At 44.2% G+C, this 25,539-nt stretch overlaps 1 protein-coding gene across 1 annotated transcript in view; it reads right to left on the bottom strand.

The window, feature by feature from the left end:
• Positions 1-964: 964 nt before the first annotated feature.
• Positions 965-25,539, bottom strand: part of LOC142775124 (endochitinase-like) — a 37,320-nt gene continuing 12,745 nt past the window's right edge. Inside the window, exons 3-4 of the mRNA XM_075876471.1 lie at positions 1,635-1,908; positions 965-1,585 (exon numbers count right to left, since the gene is read on the bottom strand). Coding sequence (XP_075732586.1) covers positions 965-1,585; positions 1,635-1,908 — 895 coding nt within the window. The remainder of the gene's footprint in view (positions 1,586-1,634; positions 1,909-25,539) is intronic.

Here is a 25,539-nt window from a genome sequence, read left to right as displayed (position 1 = left end):
CGTTTCTCTTAGGGTAGATTTGATTATCCTCGACCGACGATGGTGCTCGCCACTATCATTTCACTGTGAGCGTTTTGCCTTACGGGCACACGTTCACCCAATAAAGCGTTCCATCTTATCGATTAGACGGCTCCGTTCTTCATCGTCACAGTAATGTGACTAAGGTATCCAAGGTAATCTCTTTTCTTTCTCCTGCAGGAACAGCTGCTGCTGAGTGTAATTCCTGCCTACATCGCAGCCGAGGTGAAGCGTAGCATCATGCTGAAAATGGCCGATGCTTGTCAAACTTCCACGAAGAGGAGCCGCCAGCGATTCCACGAGCTGTACGTTCAGCTCGTGGAATCAGGAGCTGAACACAACGTCAGGTGTGTGCCGTGCCTTTCCACTAAGACCGTAGAGTCTTACGTTGCACGTCTGGGTGGCATAATATGCCTCAGTAAAACCTACCTGTTTACGTTAATAGCCAATAAATATCCATAACTAAACTTCATGAAGGTTCGTGAAGCCTGTCAGATAACAATTTTTAGTTACCTGGTATTTACATAGGACGAAGGAGCAGCGAATGTTGTATTAGTTGAGTTCAAAGCGTACTAGTTTTTTTTCGTGCTTGTATTATATAAAAAAGCATGATCTATCATTGAGTAATGGTTTTCTTCTGAGTATTCAACTGACAGCTGCTAAATTTACTTAATCATGCCTTTTTACAAACGTAAGCATCATACTTTATTGCACGAAGCTGCGAATAAAGGATTACGAACATATCAAGAAACGTTACAGCAACAATCAACGTAATCTTTCCTGCTAACAACTATCGCTTTCTCGTTCGTACAATAAAAAAGAACAAACAATGGCAAAATTTCCGCTTTGCCAACAATCTTTTATACGCATCTTCACATAATCGTCTGAACAGTACAGAGAGAGGCTGGGGTGAAATGGCAGGCCCCTGCTTTCTACCTTATCGGCCCTAAAAGAATTTTCGGTACGACTTCGACGGGCTGGGGATCTTATGCTGCGACGCGCTCGTGTGCACGACTTCGTGGAGCTTGCGCAGCAGGGGACGCGGCTTGCCCAGAACGCCCGCAATGTCGTCCATGTCAGCATCCCAGACGGCCAGACCCAAGCATATGGAGGTCACGATGGCCTTGTCGGCCACGCTTTGCTCGTCCTCGTACGCGACCCATTGGAGATCCTTCCTGGCGAATGGGCAGTGGCCATAGTGATGGTAAGAGCGCTTCCAGCCCTCGTTGCGGAGCTTGTCCTGCACCTCGACGTAGCTCAGCAGCCCAGACTCGTTGGTGCATTCGCCAGGCGCACCGGGCCCCGCGGCCGCGGCGCCCACTCGGTGCAGGCTTCTGTGGCGCAGGGTGCACGAGACGCCCGCGAAGGACACGCTGAGAACTGTTTTGCGGAAGTCGTCTGTCTCGAGCCTTAGGTCGTCGAGCACACGCATTAGGCCGTACTGACCTTGGTGCGACGTGCGAAGCAGAGTGCGCACGGACGTCGCGCACGTCACCAATGGAAAGTGGCGCGGGTCGAGCGACCGGTGCCCGTCCACCAGCACCACGTCCAGGTTTTCGTAGACGGACTGTACGTAGATACGACTCACGCCGCAACCGTGTGTTCATGGGAAGCACCGCCGACAGGAGAAGGCCGTCGCTCATGTAGGAATTGTGCAGATCAGCCAGCAGCACGGTGAAATTGATACGGTGCTCATGTTTCAGGTACTTCCAGTAGATGAGCAGCCCTTGAAATTCGTTGCGACGAAGCCACTCCGCCGAGTTACGTGCGAACGTCACTCGCGTACGCCTTTCCTTGACAAGTGCGACGAACCTTGGCCCGTCCTCGACGCTGCCTCCAAGACACGCCCATAAAGTCACCTCTGGATTCGAGCGCTTCAGTCCCACGAATCTGGATAGAGGGAAGAAGAGTGCTTAGCAATCAATTACAATCCACCCATCTGTCAGTATACTAGCTGCATGTGTGATGATTCATTTTAAAGGGTCAGTCAACAGGCCCCGACTTTTTTACACGCCCCAAATAAGCTCGCGCATCTTTCCTACGCTTGAGAAACTTCCTTCCATGCTCAGTGACGTCAACACGGTGATCGGCGACGTGACGCAGCACGAAGCTTGTCGATTGGTCTAAACCAGGCCTCAACAGCGTCACTGATCGCCGAGTTGACGTCACTGAGCCTGTAAGCAAGTTTGTGAAGTGTAAGAAGGATGCACGAGCTTGTTTAGGGAATGTAAAAAAAAGTTGGAGCCTGTTAACTGGCCAGTTAGTATGAGGTAACCATTAGCGGCGCGTTGTGTGTAGCACAATTAATGCGGCTGATGCAGAGCGCGGAGCCAGTTCCCGACCCGTCAACTAACGAAGCTGATCGGTTCCGCAAGGCAAACGCGGGAGACCTGCGCATAAGGAATAAAGGAAACTCCTTCGTTCACACGGTTAACGAGTGGAGCCGTCAAGGTCGCACCCCGTTTGGGACTAGAAGGGGAAGGCTTACTTGGAAGAGCGTCTGGCAAGAAGCAGGCCAGGTGCCGTCGTCTGAGTTTAGGTCATTGCTGGCATGCACGTGTGTTGAGAATGCCGCGGGGACACGACCACTGGGCTGACAATGATTGCGGCGCAAAGACGAGCATATCCTCTCTCGCTATACGTTATTACCAACTGTTGTTAAGATGGCGGTGCGCCTCGCTGTCGCATGCACACTTGATAAGCGCACAGAGCCCAACAGTGTACTCACCGCTCTTAAGGAGGTTCCTACAAAGCAACATTTAATGAGAGAACTGACGGAACTCAAGCATGAGAATCGCTACCAACGGAGGTCAGCCTGGTATGAGAGAGAGAGTGACACGTGGATAGCCTATACCCTCTCGTGTTGTACTTCATAACGTGATATTTACCATTGCAGTGCCTGTTATGAAAGTGTTTTCGCGATTGGTTGTGGTGATCCAAGCCCAACGTGTCATTGGCTTGTGGGGAGACCCTTTGTTCAACCGAGGGTTGAAAAAAGGTTGTTTGCATGTGAAATAGAGAGCAGAGGTTCGGGCTTGGACTCGGGCAGACGCCTGAGGCTGTAATAAAGCGTCTCTTCACCTTACTACGGCTCTCTCTTCGCACTGCCACCGTGCACTCGAGTCATCGAGGGGACCCATTGCGAACCCCAAGCATCTTCCCTCCTTATCTAGTGTGGAAGATAGTCGAGGAGGAAATTAACTCTAGCCCTTAATTAAACACATTTGTAGGGACTTACAGCAGCGGTTGTGAATTTTCACGAGTGTTCTTGGTGAATGGTGCATGAAAACATTGACTAACCTTGTCCTGTCTGCTATTCACCCGTTTCTCTGCAGGACACGCTAGCTTTAGCACACAGTTCAATCGTTAATGCCTTTGCGAGTAAGGGAGAGGGAGGAACATTTCGAGGGGTAAAGCAAACAAGCAAGCGGACCTATATTGAAGCCTGTAGATACTAATGGCCTATAGGTGAAAGGATTTTGACTGTAGCGCAAGCAATTTAGTACAGGGGAAATTACGATTCATCATCATCATCATCATCATCATCGCCATCAGCCTGACTACGTCCCCTGCAGGACAAAGGCCTATTCCATGTTTCGCCAGTTAACTTGGTCTTGTGCTTTCTGCTGCCACTTTATACTCGCAAAATTTTTAATCTCATCTGCCCAGCAAACCTTTTGTCTCCCCCTAACCCGCTTGCCTTCTCTGGAAATCCAGTTAGTTACCCTTATTGACCAGCGGTCATCCTGTCTACGCACTACATGCCCAGCCCATGTCCATTTCCTCTTCTTGATTTCAACTATGATATCCTTAACCCCCGTATGTTCTCTAACCCACTCTGCTCTCTTCTTGTCTCTTAAGGTTACACCTACCATTTTTCTTTCCGTTGCTCGCTGCGGCGTCCTCAATTTAAGCTGAACCCTCTATGTAAGCCTCCAGGTTTCTGCTTCGTAGCTAAGTACCGGCGAGATACAGCTGTTATAAACATTCCTCTTGAGGGAGAGTGGCAATCTACCTGCCATAATTTGAGAGTACTTGCCAAATGTGCTCCACCTCATTGTTATTCTTCAAGTTATTTCAATCTCGTGGTTCGGCTCCGCGGTTATTACCTGCCCTAAGTAGACATAGTCTTTTACAACTTGAAGTGCACTGTTACCTATCTCGAAGCGCTGCTCTCTTCCGAGGTTGTTGTACATTACTTTCGTTTTCTGCAGATTAATTTTAACACCCACCTTTCTGCTCTCCTTGTCTAACTCCGTAATCATGAGGTGCAATTCGTTCCCTGAGTTACTCAGGAATTCAATGTCATTGGCAAAGCGCAGGTTACTAAGGTACTATTTATTAACTCTTATCCCTAACTGTTCCCACTCTAGGCCCCTGAAAACCTCCTGTAAGGACGCGGTAAATGGCCTTGGGGAGATTGTATCTTCCTGCCTTACACACTTCTTGATTGGTATTCTGCTGCTTTTTTATGATGCACTATGGTAGCAGTTGTTCGCCTGTATATTTCTTCCAGGATGTTTATATATGCTTCATCGACGCCCTGATTCCGCAGTGTCTGCATGACGGCTGATATTTCTACTGAATCGAACGCCTTCTCGTAATCTATGAAGGCTATGTATAGTGGTTGGCTATATTCTTAGCATTTCTTTATTACCTGATTGATAGTATTATAGTGTTCGATTGTTGAGTAGCCTGTTTAAAATCCTGCTTTTTCCGTTGTTTGATTGAATTCTAATGTTTTCTTAACTCTGTTAGCAATTACCTTTGTATATAGCTTGTATACTACGGACAGCAAGCTGATTAGCCTGTACATCTTCAAGTCTTTGTCATCTGCTTTCTTATGTATTAAGATGATTTTAGCGTTCTTCCAAGACTCTTGTACTCTTCCCGTCTGGAGACACCTCGTAAACAGGGTGGCTAGTTTTTCTAACACACTCTGTCCTCCATCTTTCAGCAGATCTGATGTTACCTGATCTTCACCAGCAGCTTTACTTCTTTGCATGCTTTCCAAGGCTTTTCTGACTTCATGTATCATTACTGGTGGGGAGTCGTCTGGGTTACTGCTAGATCTTATAGCAAGCTCGTGGTTGTCTCGGCTACTATACGGATCTCTGTAAAACTCGTCCGTTATTTTAACTATCCTATCTATATTGGTAGTTGTTTTGCATTCCGTGTCCCTTGGTGCATACATCTGATTCTTGCCTATCCCAAGTTTCCTCTTCCCTGCTTTGACACTTCCTCCGTTCTTCAGAGCGTGTTCAATTCTCTCCATGTTATACCTTCTTACATCGGATACCTTACGCTTATTAATCAACTTCAAAATGTTGGCCAACTCTATTTTGTCTGTTGTACTTGGGCTTTCATGCTTTTACGCCTCTTGATGAGATTCTTCGTTTTCTGGGACAGCTTGCCAGTGTCCAGTCTAACTACAGTACCTCCAACTTCCACTGCACACTCCGTCATGATACTCGTCAGATTTTCATTCATTGTATCTACGCTATGGTTGGTTTCCTCAATAAGAGCCGAGTACCTGTTCTGAAGCGAGACTCTGAATTCCTGTACTTTTTCTCTCAGTGCTAGCTCATTGATTGGCTTCTTGCGTATCAATTCCTGTCGGTCCTTCTTCCAGTCTAGGCGAATTCGAGACCGTACCGCTCTATGGTCACTGCATCATACCTTGCCAACCACTTCCCCATCCTGCACGATGCCTCGGTGTGCACTCATTATAAAGTCTATTTCGTTCTTGTTTTCGCCGTTAGGGCTCATCTATGTCCACTTACGGTTTCCTCGTTTTCAGTAGAAGGTATTCAAAAACCGTATATTATTGCGTTCTACGAATTCTACTAGTAGCTCTCCTCTGGCATTTCTAATACCGATGCCATAATCTCCTACAGCTTGGTCTCCAGACTGCTTCTTCGCCAACTTTGCATTAAAGTCGCCCATCAGTATAATATACTGTGTTTTGCCTTGCTCGCTGCCACTACAACGTCTTCATGGAAGCTTTGAACTGAAGCGTCATCATGGCTGGATGTAGGCGCGTAAGCCTGTACTACCTTCAACTTGTATCTCTTATTGAGTTTAATTACGATACCTACCACCCTTTCAATAATGCTATAGTATTTTTCTATGTTGCCAGCTATGGTCCTGTGAATTGGGAAACCCACTCTCAGTTCTTTTCTGTCATCGAAGCCCCAATAGCAAAAGATGTGCCGATTGTGTAGCACCGTATTGGCCTCACTGAAGCCTATTATATCCCATGGAACACCCTCTAGCCCCTCGAATAGTACAGCTATACTTGCCTCGCTAGATAAGTTTCAAGCGTTAAACGTTGCCAAGTTCAGGTTCCAACAGGGGCCTGTCCAGATCCAGAGGTTCTTAGCACCCTCTGCTGCGTTGCAGATCTGACCGCCGCCATGGTCAGTTGCTTCGCAGCTGGTGGACACTGAGGGCGTTGAGGTAATTGACGTATGCATGTGGGAGTTCGTGCCGAGATACTGCACCAGGGTGGTTAATCCTTCTCTGGTGAGAGAGTGCGTTTACTGGCTGTGGTCACCAGTTAGGCCGCTCCCCAGGCCTATTAGTAGAGTTTCACCACCACGCGGATTTTTTTTTATCCGGTCTGGAACTGCGCGGCACCGGGATTTAACTACAGACCTTTCGCATGAGAGGCGGATTCCCTAACCACTACGCCATCACCGCTCATTGGTTCTATGGTAGTGGGCTGCAAACTGAAAAATATATTAGTGTACTATCAGGGGCAGTCTACTGAAAAGTGCTCTCTTGTTTCATGACATTGCGTCCATAGAAGTATGGTTACTTTACAGAGATGGGCTGTCCCACAATACAGCATGATGTGTCCTTGCACATAACGGCATCTGAATCCCGCCATACACTAAGCATACACACACACACACACACGCGCGCGCGCGCGCACACATGCATGGATGCACACACACAGTAAGGCTCTTGTCGTTTTCGCATGTGAACTCTACGTCGAGGTGAAAATACTATGCTGGAGTTGGCACGACACCGCTGCGACCAACCGACAGAAACCTGCCAACTAGCTTGCCAATTACAGACTTGAGGGCAAGTGTTCATATTACAATGTTGCAGTGCATGCCATATCTATTTTTTTTGAGAAACAGCAGATTCTGCACTTAGTTTGAGACACTCACCATCGAACCTGACGGGCGAAATATAGCCGATCGCTCAAGGCGCGCACAAAGCGCAATCACTGGGTCAGACCCTAACTATACGTAACATGGAAGTGACAAAACATTTGAATGACAGTGCGATTCGGCTGCATGTTTTTCTGAAAAGCTGCAAGTCATCTCAATTGTGCCCGCACATTGCCTTATTCCACTCGTAGTGTTTCGTGCTTATCTGATTTTGTCGAAATGTGCTCAGAAAAAAATCGGGATAGTGACCTGTTCTTTGTATGAAAGCATACAACACTGGGACAGCCACTGCGGCGCCTCTTCTTGCACACAGCCGAAACTGTTTTTCGGGCCTCGTTATTCATGAAATACACAGATACGCCCCATTCATCGCATGCATACATTAAGCTCTCTGCTACCGTATTTCAAAATGGTTGCAAATTTTTTCTGACCAGATTCTGCTTTAGCACACCTTCATTCAAATTGTGTCATTTCCCTGTCATGTTCCATGCCTGTGTTCCACTGCATCTGGCACGTGCCGGGCGCAATCAGCTCAAATTCTGCCCGCCAAGCCCGATGATAAACATTTCGAACCACATGCAACTTCTGTGATTTTCAAAACATTATTATGCTATGAACTGGCACACGATATCACCCTGCAATCCAAACACTCGCCCTCAAGTCAATAATTGGAAAAGTAATCAACAAATTTCGCCAACTAGTCACAACAGTGTGACGCCAATTTGGGTGAAGTATTTCCACAAGGTGACAGGAGCCTTACTGTCATAGGATTTTTATCACATGCACACAGACATACATTTATATATGATGCAGATTTTCTTTTCATTTTAGAACATTGTGTTTCGGAACACTTGTGAGAAGTAAGATATTTGCCTAAATATCAGACTGTGAAGATAAATATTACTAGGTGTGTCCTTGAAAAACATGAAGTGAAAGAGATGGCTGTGTTTAAATGACTAACGTTTGGCTTCAGCATCATAGCATATGTCTTGCCGTTGCTGCCTTTCACACTGATCTTTTTCGGTTTCTGTAGTGAAGAGAGCATATCAACCCGGTCATTGATTGAAATTAAATTTATTCACTGATAATTGTGTGTGCCTGCGTTTATGCTACGTTTTTTTTCACTATATTTAAGAATGATCAACTTATACCGAATTGCACGATTGCCTGTTATATTTAATAATTGTTGGGTTTCATCGTCCCAAAACCAATATATCATTATGAGAGACTGTATTGAAGGGCTCTGTAAATTTAGATCACGGAGGGTTTTTTCAACGTGTACCAAAATCTAAGTTAATGGGCCCCTACCATTGGCAACAGATTAGTAGTCAAGCATCATAACTAAGAGACTATCGCGTGGGCTTTCTTCGTTTTCGTTTAGTTCTTCAGTACATTATGCCATGTTCCCGATGAATCTGTCGAAACGAACGTACCTTGCTAAGAATGGTTTCATATAATAGAGATATATACTTTCGTAAGTAGTGACCACTCGAGCCCTTTTGCGGCCGAGAAAGGAAGGGTCTAACCAACCGCTGGATGGCATAGCTGTGCGCGCTTCTACTCTACTCAACACATGTAATAGTGGCCTCAGGAGAACCATGAAGACCCAAGTTTGGCATCAAGTTTTTTCGAAGAAAAAGTTTATTTATTTGCGCAATTCTTAATATCAGCTCTACACCGTGTCCCGCTGAGGTTGTTTAATGCGTTACCACAAAAAGCAGTTAAGTTTTATTAAAACGTGTTGTCTTTCTGCACTTATTTTGCACAGAGGGTACACATTCGTGTGGTTTAAATTTACTGTATATGTATTTCATTTATCACAGCTCGGGTGTGTAGCCTAGTGGTGAAGACACTCCCTTTCGAAGCGTGGGGCAACCGGTTCAAATCCCAGCATCGGAACAAAAGTTTTTGTGGTTTTATTTATGCTGACGACATTATTGGGTCTGACTAGCCGCTCGTGGTTCTGAAAGCAGCGCAGTACCTCAGCCGCAGGGCCCTACGGGAGTGTCCCCTTTTTACGTATGTTTTTTTATGGCCATATGATGTTTTTCTTGATGTGGTGTGCTCACCGAGTGGAATGCAACGTTAGCCCATTGGATAAATTGGTATGGGTGTGAATAAAGAGATTAGCAACGCTGATGAACCCAGGTCCTGAAAGTGAGTTTTGTGGGCGCGGTAGATTTTAAGTGTGTACATGCGATACGCACTGATTGTCCTCGTTGTACGTCAAAGATTAAATAAGAAACACTTAAAGCTCCAACTTGAGCTGGCTCGTCTAGAGAATGGGCGAAATAACGCGCACTGGCATCTCATAGACAATCTCCTTACGTGAAAGGCGTCGACATACAACTTTGGTAATGATTAAATTCGGAACATTCGATTGCACTACGTATACTTAGAGTCGTAAATGAAATAATAATGGCTATGGCAGCTTTTAAGTCAGCGTTAGCTGTTGACGGGCGCCAATCATTTTATTGATTGAGCCATTACAAGCCTTTATAGTTTGATAGCTTGTGGCTTTACAATTTTTGTCGTCATTGCCCAATCGCTGGCATCATAGTTTCTCTGAAAGCTCGAAATATAATTAAGCATGACTTTGTGGTTTCACTTCCAAGGCTAGTGAAAAACTGACGCAATTGACATAATTGGTGCTTACGCGCTTGCAGCCGTTCAGTTTCTGCATCGAATTAAAGTCTTGGCAAAATATATTTAGCTTTAAAATATGGGGGGTTTTCTCAGTCCCAAGAGGAAATAGTAAATACCTTGCGTATTTTGTAGTTTTATAAAAAAACGCTTCAGTGTATCTCATAAAAATAAACTTAAAAATTTAAACTGCGTGCACTGCGAGTTTGTATTGCATTTGTACCGCTATAGAACCATTGGGACCACACTACAATTCGCTTGGCAAAGTAGCTACATGATGTGCAAAAACTTCGCCAAATGCCAAATCGCACAATGTAAAAAATATGCTGAGCTCGCGTATGATCATGCTATGTGAAACGTTCAATTCGATTTATTATGTTACACTGTGTATGTTGAGACTCCTGTATCCTGCATTATTATGTCCAAATAACATTTGAAGAAAAGTTTGAGTGGTATTAGACAGCAGTATACAGCATTAAAGTGCATTAGGTAATTAGTTTTTTTTTGTCTACAGTTGATGGCTTTTCATAGCAAAATAAAATGTGTAATTTTACGAAAACATTATTAAACAGACATGGTTGTACATCGCTGTTAATGTCTGTCGCACCCTGTTTCTACCACTTTCTTCATTGCTAGGCAGTCATGACTTAGCACAAAATATAACTGATCACATGCATTCGTACGCAAATGTCGTTTCTAAACTTAACGCCTCGTATTCACGACATGGAGGTCCCACATTCGAATCCGCGTGCCGGAGACTAATCTCTGATTTTTTTTCTTTCTTGCCTTTTCATAAATTTAGATACGTATGCATATACGATGTATAACATCGACGCCGATGCCGACACTAGTGGCGAAATCCAGCCGAGACTGTCCATGTAATTGCTATCGCAATAAAGAATGCATTCTGCGTCATAGCTCGTCACACCTAGGCCATTGGGGAGCGAAAAAAATGGCAGCATATCCACGGAGTGAGTGATGGAGAGTAGGGCGAAGAATTCATCTGTCCATTCGTTCTTGCTTCCGTTCGTCCATGCGTCCGTCAGTGTGACCGTCCATGCGTCCAACAGCCCGTCCGTGCGTGCGTCTGTTCGTGCGTCCGTCCCTGCGTTCGTCCATGCAGCCGCCCCTACGTCCGTTCATGCGTCCATCCATGCATCTGTCTATGTGTCCGTTCGTCCATCTATTCAACACTCCAAGTACCACCATCTCGCATCTTTTCATCATATATTCCCCATATAGAAGCACCGCCATCCAGCGGACATTCCAAGGACTAAACGAGAGGTGGCACACGCACACTTTCTTACGGCTTGTGCTTCGGGTCCACTTCCCACCTTTAACCACCTCGAGTTCATGGTATATACTAGTTCACTATATTCATGGCACTGCGGCCGAACGCTCGCTAAACCTTTCGAAAACCAAGGAGGTTACGCCCGGCAAGTATGACGTAGCAAACTTTTTCAGTGAGATAGTGCTCAATGTACATGCCAATGACTGCTAATGGGAAATGAGAGGCGGAGAATTCGGCTTTTACTTTCTTACGGCTTGCGCTTCGTATCTACTTCCCATTTTTAACCACCTCGAGTTCATTCATGGTATATACAAGTTCATTGTATTCATGGCACTGCGGCTCAACGCTCGCTAAACCTTTCTAAAGCTAAGGAGGTTACACCCAGCGAGTATAACGTAGTAACCCTTTCTTGCAAGATAGTGCTCAATGTAATGCCAATGGCTGCTAATGGTGATTGCAGCCTGCGCGTTAACTAACAGCCGAATGCTCCTGTCTCTCATTCTCCATTAGCAACCATTAACATGCACATAGAGCACTATTTTTTATTGTTCAACAACGCACAGAAGAAGTCTCTCACAGGCACCACCTTGGAATTCAAAATGTTATACTTGTTACATACTACGGACACGAACGGGTGCCGCAATAAGGAGCTTCGCCCCTAAAAGAGTTTCGGCGATTCATCTGCGGACGTCATCTGTTCCAAAGCCGCTGCCGTTAGCTCGTTTTAGGCGTCACTAGACACGTAATTAAAGCGAAGTTTTGCGATAGCCACACGCGAGCCGCTAAAAAATATCTGTCTCTTCTGTTTCTTAATGACGTATGGGAAAACTAGCAATAGATATCTAGAATGTCAAATTTTCTGTGCAGATTTATGCACATTTGTATAGTCATGTGTTTCCTACAAAATATGCGATGCCGACTTTTGTGCAAGAGGACAGGAGTAGCCGGCGCCACGCATTGTCACCAACCTCTCTTTATATACATTTAATTAAAAAAAGTGAAATGCTTGAGGCCTGGTACTGTGTGTTGTCGGTGCACGTTAAGGAACACCAGATGGTGGAAATCTCTTGAGCCCTCCATCATGGCGTCTCTCATAATCATATCGTAGACCACCAGCGAAACTGTTTAGCCCACAGCTCAGGAATGATATGGTGGAGGCCAGTTTAGTAGGTAGGTTTTTTATGGCAAGGCTGTCAATGCTGATTGCACTCTTTTTTTTTGTACTACTACCTTGAGGGCACGAAGAGATTTTGGCGTACAAACAGAATATCCTGCTTGTATGCAGCTTGGCTTCAAAAGAACAGCGATGTTTGTTTTCTAATTTATTCTCCCTTCAATGCAACCTGAGATACTTGTGCAGAAGCTTGGCTTAAAGCAGATCGCCATTTTCTAAGCAATGCGGCGGATGCAGAAGCCGTAGTTCGCGCATTCGCAAACAGTAGAATGCGTTTGCTGCTGCATAGAGAGGCCTCACAAAGAAGTAAACCTGTGTCGGAGAAACTTGTCTCTTTGGGTCAAAATAAGTGATGTCATGTTGCGGCCAACCTTCTCGATCGAGAAGAAAAAGAATCTGGCTTTCATCTTTGCGTAGTGCTAGGCAAATGCAGTAGCGATAGTGCGACATTCTAGCATTGATGCACCATTGCTGGCGTTGCCAGCTTCGTGTATATTATGTGGATTTGGGCTTTTTTTTTTTTGCAGAGTCGCTAGAGCAATTTTTCAGTCGCTTGTCACTTTTTTTGTTTTTTGGGGCATATTCATACTTTTCCAGCAAGTATAGTTATTTTAGTGATCCTCAAGTCCACTAATGCACGTTTCTTGTTCACCAGAGCATGTTGTCGGTGACTTTGAGTAGTTCAGCTTATAGGTGTGCGCAGAGCTCCCTATCGAGGTGGGCGAAGGTTGATGCAGTGCCTCCCTCGTCCTACGAAGTCAATGTATAGGCCAGATGACACCCCCCCCCCCTTTGCGTTACTTGGGAGGAGACGCCCCCGTTCTTTTGCCTCTCCGTTTGCACATTTACAGTTGACTGTTGACGTCAAACATAAGTTGAGGGAATCAACAAGTAGCATTAATCGTGTGGTGAAAAACGCGGCATCTGAATGGAGACAGTGTTAAAACATAGTGCCTTCGTTCATAATTCTGCAATTTTAGATGCGGAGCATCTAATACTCGAGGCTTGTAGTGCGGCGCCGTCCGCAAGCTTCCTCCTCCTTCTTCCACCATCTGTGCATCCCTTCCTCCTCTACACACCGCGCGCGCTTCACTCCTCCACCATCTGTGCACCCTTCCTCCTCTACACACCGCGTGCGCTTCTCCTCTTCACGAACATTCGCTAGCTGTATAATGTAGCGCGCATGCGCCGTCACGCTTCGAGAACATCGGCAGCTGACGCGTGCGCATGCGCCGTTGCGCTTCTCCCCCTTCTCGAACAATCGACAGCTGACAGTGCATGTGCCGTCGTGCTGTATATATACTCAAGGTCGGCGCTCGCTCGCTCAGTTGCCGCTCGTCGGTTGGTTTGTACGGCGCGTCGACGTCCAAGGTCGCGGTGAAAAGAATTCCAACAAATCCACAAACACAATGATCGACGTCCCTTCGACCAGCGCCGCCCTTTCGCATACGTGTGTACGTGTTCACTCATTTAACACCCCCTCCTACAACCACATTAACCAATTTAGCCATCGACCAAAGTAAGTCGCAATTTAACACCCCATTTCACAACCACGTTAACCAATTTAGCCATCGACCCAAGTAAGTCGCACTTTAACACCCCGTTAACCAATTATATGCTCCGCATCCTCCTCAGTGTTCCCCCGAGGGAAGCTGCGGGCAATTTTTTTTCACTGTACAAAACAAATGGGTGATTGTAAACTTCTTTTTGTAATTTAGTGATGCTCTTATTGTGTTTGAGAATATTTTCAAGAATGAAAGAATTTATTGTTTTCACTTTTTTGGGGCGTCTTTTGTGGTGAGTTTTGGCTTGTTTTCTCGGCAGCATCTGGCAACCCTGACCGTTGTATGTCCCCGTGTTTGGCTGCCACTTCTGCTGATAAGCACATAGGTGTAAATTTGGAGTGTCATTTCATAAAGTACAATTTTCAGTATCTAGTGTTTTGTTTATTTGCTAGTTTAAAATTGCTCGAGAGATTATTTGAGACCGTTAAAGTGCTTGATACCCTTATTTTTGCATTATTCACTGAAATATATAGTGATTCTTGAGTAATTTGTCAAGAATTTTTCTAATAAATTGAAATATTTATTTCTGGGTCTTCTTGAAAGTCTGTAAAAGTTATTTAGGTGCTTTGAATGTAAATGCAACTAGCTTCTCCGCCAGGTTGTGGGAACAGCTGCTCGAGAACGCTCCAAGATGCAAAAACCTGCTCCAACATGGTAATTTTTGATGCTCCACAGGGCTTCATAGCGGTAGTTTTGCCGCTCCAAAAACTGCTCCAAATCAGAAGTCGTAGGCATCACCACTGGAATTCCGTCCGCCTTAGCATACTAAGCAGACAATTACAGCCACTAGCCACGCACAATGTGGCACGTCTCATTGGACCGAAATAGATGACGAGAACAAGAGTGAGTATAAGAATTACAAGTGCTGAACTCGGGGGCTACAAAGAATTGAAACTAAAACGTCTAGGCTTCAAGCAATGTCGGAAAAATTTTAAGTGAAAAAAAATGAAAACGCGCCCGTTAAGCTGCGAACGTTCACCTGTAAATACAAAAAGTCTGATAATCTGGCAGCGTTAGAGTGAAGGATACTGCTTATAAGATGCAGGTAAAAACATTTCGTTTTATTCATTATCTGAAATCATTTCGGCAGTTATGCTTGCGCTAAAGCTATAAAGCCAGTTATCGCTGTCCATTGTGTGTCATCCTTGTGTCTTGATCTCCTTTTTGCACTCAGTAAGTTTAAATCAAAATGCACCAACTAGACCCTAAACAGTTCTTAAAAGGAACCTTCTCTGAACAATGACTTGCACGTGAGCTTGTGGTTAAATCATTCTTACACGGCACGGATCTTTAAACCGGGCGTAAGGTGTGATCCATAGACTGCAGAAAAATGGCTATGTGCCACAGAAAGCACGTACTTGCCAAGTAGCTTGTATCATCAGATAAAACGACCACTTCAACCATGTCGATGCCGCCTGCCAGTGACATTCCAACCGTCGCACACGGCAACGTTGGTGGCCTCTGCCGCTCTGTCAGCCATCAAGAGGTGGGTCAAAAGCGTGACGGCATACACATAGCCATGCATAGTATAGTATTGTAAAGGTATGGCAAAGTGAGAGTGGGGATGAGTCAGGTATACGAGTCAGGAGGAATAAAAGAAGATGGGACTTAAAAACGCCGTGAAACTCCGAGCATAGCATAGCCACCGTGTTTACGGAATGCGTTTTTGAAACCTTTGCTTTTTGTAAGAACTAAAAGGTGTCACCGTTCCTTAAATAGACAGCGAAACGGTAACTCGTAGCGTTTATGAAATAACGGCACAGGAAACAGCGTTGCTTCTGTGCACGTTCCATGTGACCCTTTGTGAGTGTATACTGCGTGTAGCGGGGGCTGTGGTTTTCTCTGCTTTCCAAGCTATTTGTTCGTAGTGAATGTGTTGCTGCAAGTTGAAAGCAGTGGCTGATATCTCCGAAACAATGTGTGGATACCGGGTTTTGGAAGGGTGAGCTGCCTTTGAATAAGCATTTCAAACACGGTACCTTGGAATTTCGCTGGTGCAACCCAGCTAGACGGTTGGCTTGAAATCAGCGCTGTTTACCAGACCCCGGCCCTTTCGTCGCATTTACAACGTGTACTTCCTTATTCAAGGGACTGTCGAACACCTACCTATTCCTACCTAACACACAGCATATTAGACGCACGCACGAACGCAGCTCGTCATGCAGTGTGGATGAGCTAAAGCGTGAGTAGCGAATAACTTGTGGTGACTTCGTTGTCTTCTGTTGTTTAATATTAGGGTTTAAGCTATGGTCTTGGACGTTACTGTGGCAGACCAGGAGACCATCAACATAAGGACAGGCTGTGGTGAACAAGCCTTCTCGTGCGCCTTCTCGTGCGCGCTCGAACATTTCTTGTCGTTCGGGAACCAAACCGCTTCACATCAAGCGCAGGATGACCTGTCTCAGCACGTGCTTATACCCGTCGACTACTCCATCAAAACAGTTGCTGGTTATACAAGTTGGTACGTGGTTACACTTGAAGAGAGCCACTATAAAGCAAAGGGAATGGGTCGGCTCTATACGTCCCATGCATTTTGTGGTAGTTTTGAGGTACTGTTTTCTCGGCGACTAACAAAAATATTCACATAATTCATACATAATTTTCTTTCAAATCTCCTGCTCTTTCAACTGACGCAGGTTTACTAAATTTTTACTTACATTAAAATTCTAGAGAGTTTGTAACCACGCGGACGTAAATATATCGAATCTACAAAAATTTATAAATCAAAAACTGTGGAGTGCATAATTTCAATAGTAGCTGTAGACATTTATCCCGAATACAAACAAAAATAATCAACTGGTCATCTTTAAATGCCCAGGAAATAATGGTACCTCAGTAATAAAAACGTGGGTTTGAGATAATCGATTTGAAACTTAGCAAACAGCTAAAAATCGAACACACTTTGTCGCAAACGCCATTCAACTATTTTATTTAGTAGCTAAACCGTTGAAAACAATTTCCAAAGTCACTTTCCTACTCTGGAGCCTCTCGTAACTCTCATAATTCTCGCCTTGTTACTTTTGTGAGCTGCCATGCAGCTTTATCCGCAGTGTGTCGTCGAGTGTTGTCAACGTTTTCCAGCACATTGACTGTTGTTTAGCCGGACTTAAATCTTAACCATTTAAGACTTCAGGCTCGTTTGATACTATCATCAATAAATGTACGAACAATATTCATTGTCACAATCAGTAAAACCTTTTAACTAAACAAAGAGAGCAAAGACTCTGTGACGCAACTCCCATTTACTCAACACTTGCACCGGGCAGTGGCCACGCGCAGTTTCAGTCTAATTGCATCACTAATATTAGTCATGTCTGCCACACCATACCTGTTGTCACCCTGCTTATGATTCAATTGAAGGACGCTGAAAAGGCTAAGTGGTTCTCCAATAAAAAATTTGTCGGTTGAGCGTTGCGCGCACCAGCACGTAAATACCTTTAATTACAATAACAAGACAACTGTATGGATTGTCCTGAAATACACATTTGCTCAACACCTTCTTTACTCCCGGCATCTGAACTTATCGACAAGTGCGACAAACTTAAGGTGTAGGAAGCCAAAAGCTCAAAGTGTTCGAGGAGATACGCTTTGTAGACGATAGCGAAGTTTCTATCCTTTTGTATCAAAAAAAATTTTGGAGGGTCTAGATGGTGCATACTGATTAAAACTTACTGAACGCAAAAGACGCAAGAAACAAAAACAACACACAAGGGACAGCGATAACTGTACATAGGTTTTATCGCATGGATAATCTGACAAGTATCATGAGAGAGTGTGCAGTGGAAGTTGGAGGTACTGTAGTTAGACGGGACACTGGCAAGCTGTCCCAGAAAACGAAGAATCTCATCAAGAAGCGTAAAAGCATGAAAGCCCAAGTACAACAGACAAAATAGAGTTGGCCAACATTTTGAAGTTGATTAATAAGCGTAAGGTATCCGATGTAAGAAGGTATGACATGGAGAGAATTGAACACGCTCTGAAGAACGGAGGAAGTGTCAAAGCAGGGAAGAGGAAACTTGGGATAGGCAAGAATCAGATGTATGCACTAAGGGACACGGAAGGCAAAATAACTACCAATATAGATAGGATAGCTAAAATAACGGAGGAGTTTTACAGAGATCTGTATAGTAGCCGGGACAACCACGAGATTGCTAAAAGAACTAGCAGTAACTCTGATAGCACCCCACCAGTAATGATAGAACAAGTCAGAAAAGCCTTGGAGAGTATGCAAAGAGGGGAAGCTGCTGGTGAAGATCAGGTAATATCAGATCTGCTGAAGAATGGAGGAGAGATTGTGTTAAAAAAACTAGCGACCCTTTTTACGAGGTGTCTCCTGACGAGAAGAGTACCAGAATCTTGGAAGAATGCTAACATCATTCTAATATATAAGAAATGAGATGACAAGGACTTGTAGAATTAAAAGCCGATCAGCATACTCTTCGTAGTATATAAGCTATTTACAAAAGTAATTTTTAACAGAGTTAAGAAAACGTTAGAATTCAATCAAACAAAGGAAAAAGCAGGATTTTGAACAGGCTAGTCAACAATCGAACACATTCATACTATCAATTAGGTAATCACGAAATGCTCAGAATATAGTCAACCACTATACATAGCATTTCTAGACTATGAGAAGGCGTTTGATTCAGTAGAAATATCAGCAGTCATGCAGACACTGCGGAATCAGGGCATCGATGAAGCATATATAAACATCCTGGAAGAAATATACAGGCGAACAACTGCTACCATAGTGCATCATAAAGAAAGCAACAGAATACCCATCAAGAAGGGTGTAAGGCAGGAAGATACAATCTCCCCAATGCTATTTACCGCGTGCTTACAGGAGGTTTTCAGAGGCCTAGGGTGGGAACAGTTAGGGATAAGAGTTAATAAATAGTACCTCAGTAACCTGCGCTTCGCCGATGACATCGCATCGCTGAGTAACTCAGGGAACGAATTGCAACTCATGATTACGGAGTTAGACAAGGAGAGCAGAAAGGTGGGTCTTAAAATTAATCTGCAGAAAATGAAAGTAATGTACAACAACCTCGGAAGAGAGCGGCGCTTCGATATAGGTAATAGTGCACTTCAAGTTGTAAAAGACTATGTCTACTTAGGGCAGGTAATAACCGCAGAGCCGAACCACGAGATTGAAATAACTAGAAGAATAAGAATGGGGTGGAGCACATTTGGCAAGCACTCTCAAATTAAGACAGGTAGATTGCCACTATCCCTCAAGAGGAAGGTATATAACAGCTGTATCTTGCCGGTACTTAGCTACGGAGCAGAAACCTGGAGACTTACATAGAGGGTTCAGCTTAAATGGAGGACGACGCAGCGAGCAATGGAAAGAAAAATGGTAGGTGTAACCTTAAGAGACAAGAAGAGAGCAGAGTGGGTTAGAGAACATACGGGGGTTAAGGATATCATAGTTGAAATCAAGAAGAGGAAATAGACATGGGCAGGGCAGGTAGCACGTAGACAGGATAACCGCTGGTCATTAAGGGTAACTAACTGGATTCCCGGAGAAGGCAAGCAGGTCAGGGGGAGACAAAAGGTTAGGTGAGCAGACGAGATTAAGAAGTTTGCGGGTATAAATTGGCAGCAGCATACACAGGACTGAGTTCTGGCAGAACCTTGGAGAGGCTTCTGTTCTGCAGTGGACGTAGTCAGGCAGATGATGATGATGATTATGAATCCCGGAAATGATTTCAGAATATTAATACAACGAAATATATCGCGTTTACAAGAAAACTGCATGCGTTGTCGCGAAACACACACTCGCTGAAAACCATCCTTACACTCAGCATCTTAACTTATCGACAAACACGAGCTTAAGATGTAATGAAGCTAGGAACCGGAAGTGTTTTAGGCGATGCACTTCGTAGATAAAATGCAAATATAAATGAATACAATGTCTTCTGAGTGTCTTTTAGATGTTACCTGACAATTTTATATACACCACCGACTTTTTACCGGCATTTTGGCTTTCATATGTCAAGTTTTCTTTAGCAAGCTTCGAGCGCATGTGAAGAGCTCGCCCTTGGGTGCGTTTTTACTCGCTACTTGCTTTCTGAAAAAATGGTTTTGAGGCAAGAATTATGCTCTTTACGAAAAGCACAAACCTGGAAAAAAATGTGCACAAACGGACACCCTTCCCAAATTGTAATAATAAAGTGACATTTGTTTCGAATTGCACCCTACCTTGTGCCCTTAGATATAGGATAACCCGAGAGGCAGAGGCAGTGGCCTAGAGATAGCTTGTTCCTCTCTGATGTTCTTCCTGTGGTGAAGAGCATTCAATGTTTCTTCCTGATGTGCTGATGAGTCATTCCTGATGAGTCATTGCTTGCCATCACCAGCTTGTAGTAAAAGAGTAACCGTTATCATCTTCGCCAACGCATTCGACCCACTGTAAGATTAAACGCCACACGCTACTGCCACGACGCATCGTGGTGGGTTTTTGCAGCATTACTCACTATCTTGCGTCTGTAATCACGCAACGCACAATTAAACTTTCCAGCGGTATATTTCGGAGCGCAGGGCTGTTGATAAAATTCTTCTAAGTGGAATAGTGTATGAACGCGCTGGACCCCACTTCTCAATAAAAACGTTCCCGCTAGCTGCAGTAACTAAAAAGTTGAATAATTAACCTTAGCTAATTGGGCCGCCGCCAGCAATTATTATTTTCTCTCTTAGTATCCCCCTTGATGCATAACCTATCTGCAATGGTTGGTTTTCTGCCAGCGGCTGGTTGCCTTTTCGTGCACTTTTTTTTCTTTACGTTTAAATTAAAATTACTTTTAATAACATTCTATATACTTTCTTTAGCATCATTTTCTGTTAGTTCGCAATACTATTGCGGCTAACGAAGAAAATGAGCCCTTAAATTTACGCCTCTTTCCTTCATTCTTAGCGAGAGTCTTGGTCTGGTAGACTTGGTACCATCAGGTTGTTGCGGCTGGCCTAAAAACCGGAGACCCGGGATGAAGATGCTGAGGCAGCAGGAAAGAGAACTTAACAGGGTTTATTTCTATTTCGTACATAGCGAGCTCCTCGAATAATCTGGGTGGCTTATTGAAGAGTACCTTTTCTCCAGATTCATAGATCGGGGAATGGGTGCAGATTGCACTGTTACACACCACTTGCGAGAGTGACACCCACACCCGCCCAGGTAAACTTCGTATATTGGGGTCTGGTTACTGCGCTGCAACGTGGCACCAATGTGGCTCTTCCTTGTCGTGTGAGTGCCGCTGAGTGAGGGATTTTACGCTCCTAAGAGAGGGTGCATGACAGGGGGCTTCCGCAACAAGTTTACCAGGATCCGGCAAACTTCTGGCTCAATTAACGGGGCGAGTCGTCATTGGGGCTGACGCCGCTGCCTCTTTGAGGAACACGCTTCGACCTCGGAAACCATTGTGGTTGGTTCTTAGAACAGCTTACAGCGTCAGGTGGCATGGCACCTCGTTTTCGAACTAGGAAGTACAATACGTGGAGGACATAGGCCGGCAGCCTTTAGGCAAATTCTTCGACGGAGAAAGAACGCCACTCCCTCGTCGGCCCAGTTGCCGATCGTAACAAGATGTAGGCGAGGGGTTATTGGTAAATAGTAAAATGCTTATTTGGGCCTGTTGTACCTGGTCAACAAAGTAAAAAAACAGCGCGAAAACACAAGACAATGAAATAGTGTTTTGTCCGTCTCTTCCACTGTCTTGTGTTTTCGTGCGCTTTTTCGCTTTCTTGATTATTTGTCGGCTACCAGCTTGTAATAAGACCACATGCTACGTGACGCCAACAGGTAATAGTGCTACACAGTAGCCGTTGTGGCTGTTGGCGGCGCTGACTGACACACTGACGTTTAAATACACATGTATACCCTATAAACTGGAAAGAGAAATTACCGCCGCCGTAACTCAGAGTTATATAGAGCGTCAAGCATGCTATTCGAAAGTCGCAGGTTCAGTTCCTTTCAGCAAATGTCATATTTTTGTCCGATTTTTTAAAAATGTTCAGCATTTTTTTAGCGAACTTCGGCAACTTTGCCCGTATCTATCTATCTATCTATCTATCTATCTATCTATCTATCTATCTATCTATCTATCTATCTATCTATCTATCTATCTATCTATCTATCTATCTATCTATCTATCTATCTATCTATCTATCTATCTATCTATCTATCTATCTATCTATCTGTCTATCTAGCCGCCTACGACTACTTTAAGCTCTCCTGACCGTTTTGATAATGGCATCTTTGCCAAAATTGGTGTCGCATAACATGACTGTATGACGAGCATACGTCACAATTCATAACATGAAAATCAGGACACGCATGTCATGAATATTATGATATACATGTCGTGATCTTGCTGCTCTTGCGGTGGTTTCGTTAACATGAACTATTACAAAATAAGTATAGTGTGACATAACTGTATGGCGAACATGAGTGACAGGCCCAAACGTGGAAATTATGACCAACGTGTCATGTAAGTCACGACTACATGCCGTGCTCATGGTGCGCTCGTGGTCGTTTCCCTAGCTTAACATATACCAAATTTGGGATTACGAGATGTAAATAAATGGCGAAGGTATATGACTGGTGCAAACATGATAATTATGACATGCTTGTCATGTGAGAACATCGCTAGGTGCCAGCTTATGATCTGATTGCGGCCGTTTCACCAGCTTTACATATACCAAATTTGATATTACGAAAAGTGAATGGACGACGGTGGCAAATGACACGTCCAAACGTGATAATCATGATCTGCGTGTAATGTAAAACATGACCACATGCTACGCACATAGCACGCTCACGGCCGTTTTGTTAGCTTCGCATATACTAAATTTGGCATTACGTGACGTGAATTAAATGACACTTTCAAATATGATAAATTTGACAATCATGTCATAGGAAACATGACTACATGCTACGATCATAGCGCTCTCGTGGCCCTTTCGCTAGCTTCCAATATACAAAATTTGCTAACGTGACGTGAATGGACGACGAAAACAACTGCCATGCGCAATCGTGATAATAATTACATGAAAGGCATGTACGGCATAATTTACATGCGTATAGCACTTCTGAAGATGGTATTGCAAACGTTAGTGGTAACGTCGTTACGCTATATAAACAAAATACTTGCAATTACCTAGATACGTGAGTGCGCATAACATTTCTGCCTATGTTTAGTGCGTACGACGTCCGTCCACCTCGTAACTTTGTGCTAATTTTAAAGTGGCATATCAACCTTCTTCAATCGCGCTTCGCGTATTATAAATTTCTACTGTATACGTGGGATCGGCCTTTTTTCTTCGCATTTGCATTAAAATTACTACTGAGAACATTTCCCATAGTTTTCTTACAAAAGAGGGTTCAACTAAATGAAGGACGATGCAGCGAGCGATGGAAATAAAAATGACAGGTGTAGTTTAGGAGAAAGGATCAGAGCAGAGTGGGTCAGAAAACAATTGGGGGAGGGGGGGTTAAGTGCATCGTAGTTGAAATCAAGAAAAAATGGACATAAGGAGGGTACGTATTGCGTAAACAGGATAACCACTGGTCATTAAGGGTAACGGACTGGATTCAAAGAGATGACAAACGCGTGAGGGAGAGATGAAAAAATAGGCGGGCAGAAGAGAGCGAGAGGTTCACAAGTGTAACGTGGCAGCAGAAAGCAGAGGACTCTTTTGAATAGCAGAGCATGGGAGAGGACTTTGCCCTGCAGTGGGCGTAGTCAGGATGACGACGACAATAATGTCGATAGTTTCCTTGGAATCATGGTGTCTTAGTTGTCATTACTATTGTTTCTAACAAAGAAAGCGAGCCCTTAAATTTACACTTCTTTCTATCTGCAAATGTCGTTTTCATGTACGTTCCAGGGCTGAAGTTTAAGAACACCATAAAACATTTTTGAACCCTGTATAATTTGGATGTTTACTTTCGCATCGATACTCTAATGTTTAGTCAGCATTCTATACACGACTATGTAGTATTTCTTTCTGGCGCTCGCTGGATTCTGTGGCGACTGGTTGTGGCCCCGCGATCTCCGACGACAGCGCAGCTCTGACCGACTGGCTCGCCCTACGCATCTCCTGCCCCCGACAAGAGCTCTCGCTGAGTGGTGCTCTGTCCTCGGACTCCTGCGACCGTGTCCATCGTTCCTAATTTCTCCTTACTTTTGTATGTGTTCTCGCTGTACCTGCGCCTCTCTCTATTTTTATACCTTTAATCCTCGCTATCCTTTTCATACCTCCTTACCCCAATCTCTCGTGAGCTACTGTTGAGGTGTCTTCCTCCTGAATGAGAGTTACAGGGCTCACTTTTATCTTCTTTTTTCTCTTTTAAGAGTCACTTATATAAGCGAACCCTTGAGAAACAAAGTTATATTGGTTCATGTTATTACCTTTTTATTCCGCAATCTTAATTACAAAATATATCTCGCAACTCGTGACAGACTAACACCACTGTTGCAGCTAGACATGTCGGAGGCATGTATTCTGCTTTTCAAAAAAGCGCGTATACGTGTGTTCCATTGAACTCCGATACTTCAGATACTAGTAAGCTGCCAACGATGTTGAATGTCGCCTGATATAAGTTCGTCATTTAGTTTTGACTCATTCTTGGACACTACATTTTTAACTGCAAGACTGAAATATAACTTTGAAGTAACGGCACGTTCTGATCTTATAAATGTTACTGGGACATGTTGCTATCGCATTAAATAACTAGAATTGGAAACTATTTACTAATGCGAGAACGAATGAGGGACAACCTTTTGTTTATATTTCACAGGAACGTGAACAGTACTGCATATATGCATAATTATTATAGTGCAGCAAAGCGGTGAAACGGGGCGTAAGGCTGAGGAAGAGGGATTTTAAGCTGATAAAACAGGATGAGAAGAGGGAGAAGACTAAAGCATTGCCAGGCCTTTCGTACATCTGAGAGAGTGAGGAGGAAGGAAAAAAATGAGAGGGAAAAGTGGGTGCGAAGAAGGGTGGTGTGAAGGTTAGGGAGAGTTAAAATAGGAGAGAGCAATAAAGAAAGAAACACACGTGAAAGAAAAAACAGCAACAAGATGAAAAAAGAAGGCAATCTCAGGTCGTCAGGTGGTGGCTTGCCAAGCCAACTTCCGCAAATATACAGTACTGTTAAGCAGACAGCAGGCTACCCCGGAGGCGAGTGCTCCGAAAGCAGCGGCAAAACAGCATGACCGACAACAAGCTACAACCTCGGCGTTGAGGACGCGAAAACCAGTGGCTCAACGACAAAAACACATCGTATATACTGTACACGCGCGTTATCACTCATTTACATGCGCAAATGGGCAAACTCGCGGGTAATTTACGGCAAGAACGATCCCAAGTGCTTTGCCCAATAGTCATAACTCACTTCGTCGAGATGCCTGGATTTCTTTTTTTGCCGTTTGTGATTTCCTTTTCATGTAAAACTAATTGAGGTCAGTGGAACATTTTGTGATACTAGTTGCACCTCTCAATATATAAGTTGAAAACACCAGGGTGATACACACTTCACAAACACCGCATTCGAGCCATTCTGTTGAGCTGTCAAAAACTTTGTTGCCACAACACAGAATCAATGCGGTGCGGTTCTTTTCAACCAACCCGGTTAACCTTTCGAAACATCGAGAGCGCTGTCGT

This window comes from Rhipicephalus microplus, chromosome X (assembly GCF_043290135.1).
Source record: "Rhipicephalus microplus isolate Deutch F79 chromosome X, USDA_Rmic, whole genome shotgun sequence".
Lineage (NCBI taxonomy): Eukaryota > Metazoa > Arthropoda > Arachnida > Ixodida > Ixodidae > Rhipicephalus > Rhipicephalus microplus.
The sequence above is the reverse complement of the archived record's forward strand: the minus strand, read 5'-3'. Positions and strand labels throughout refer to the sequence as shown.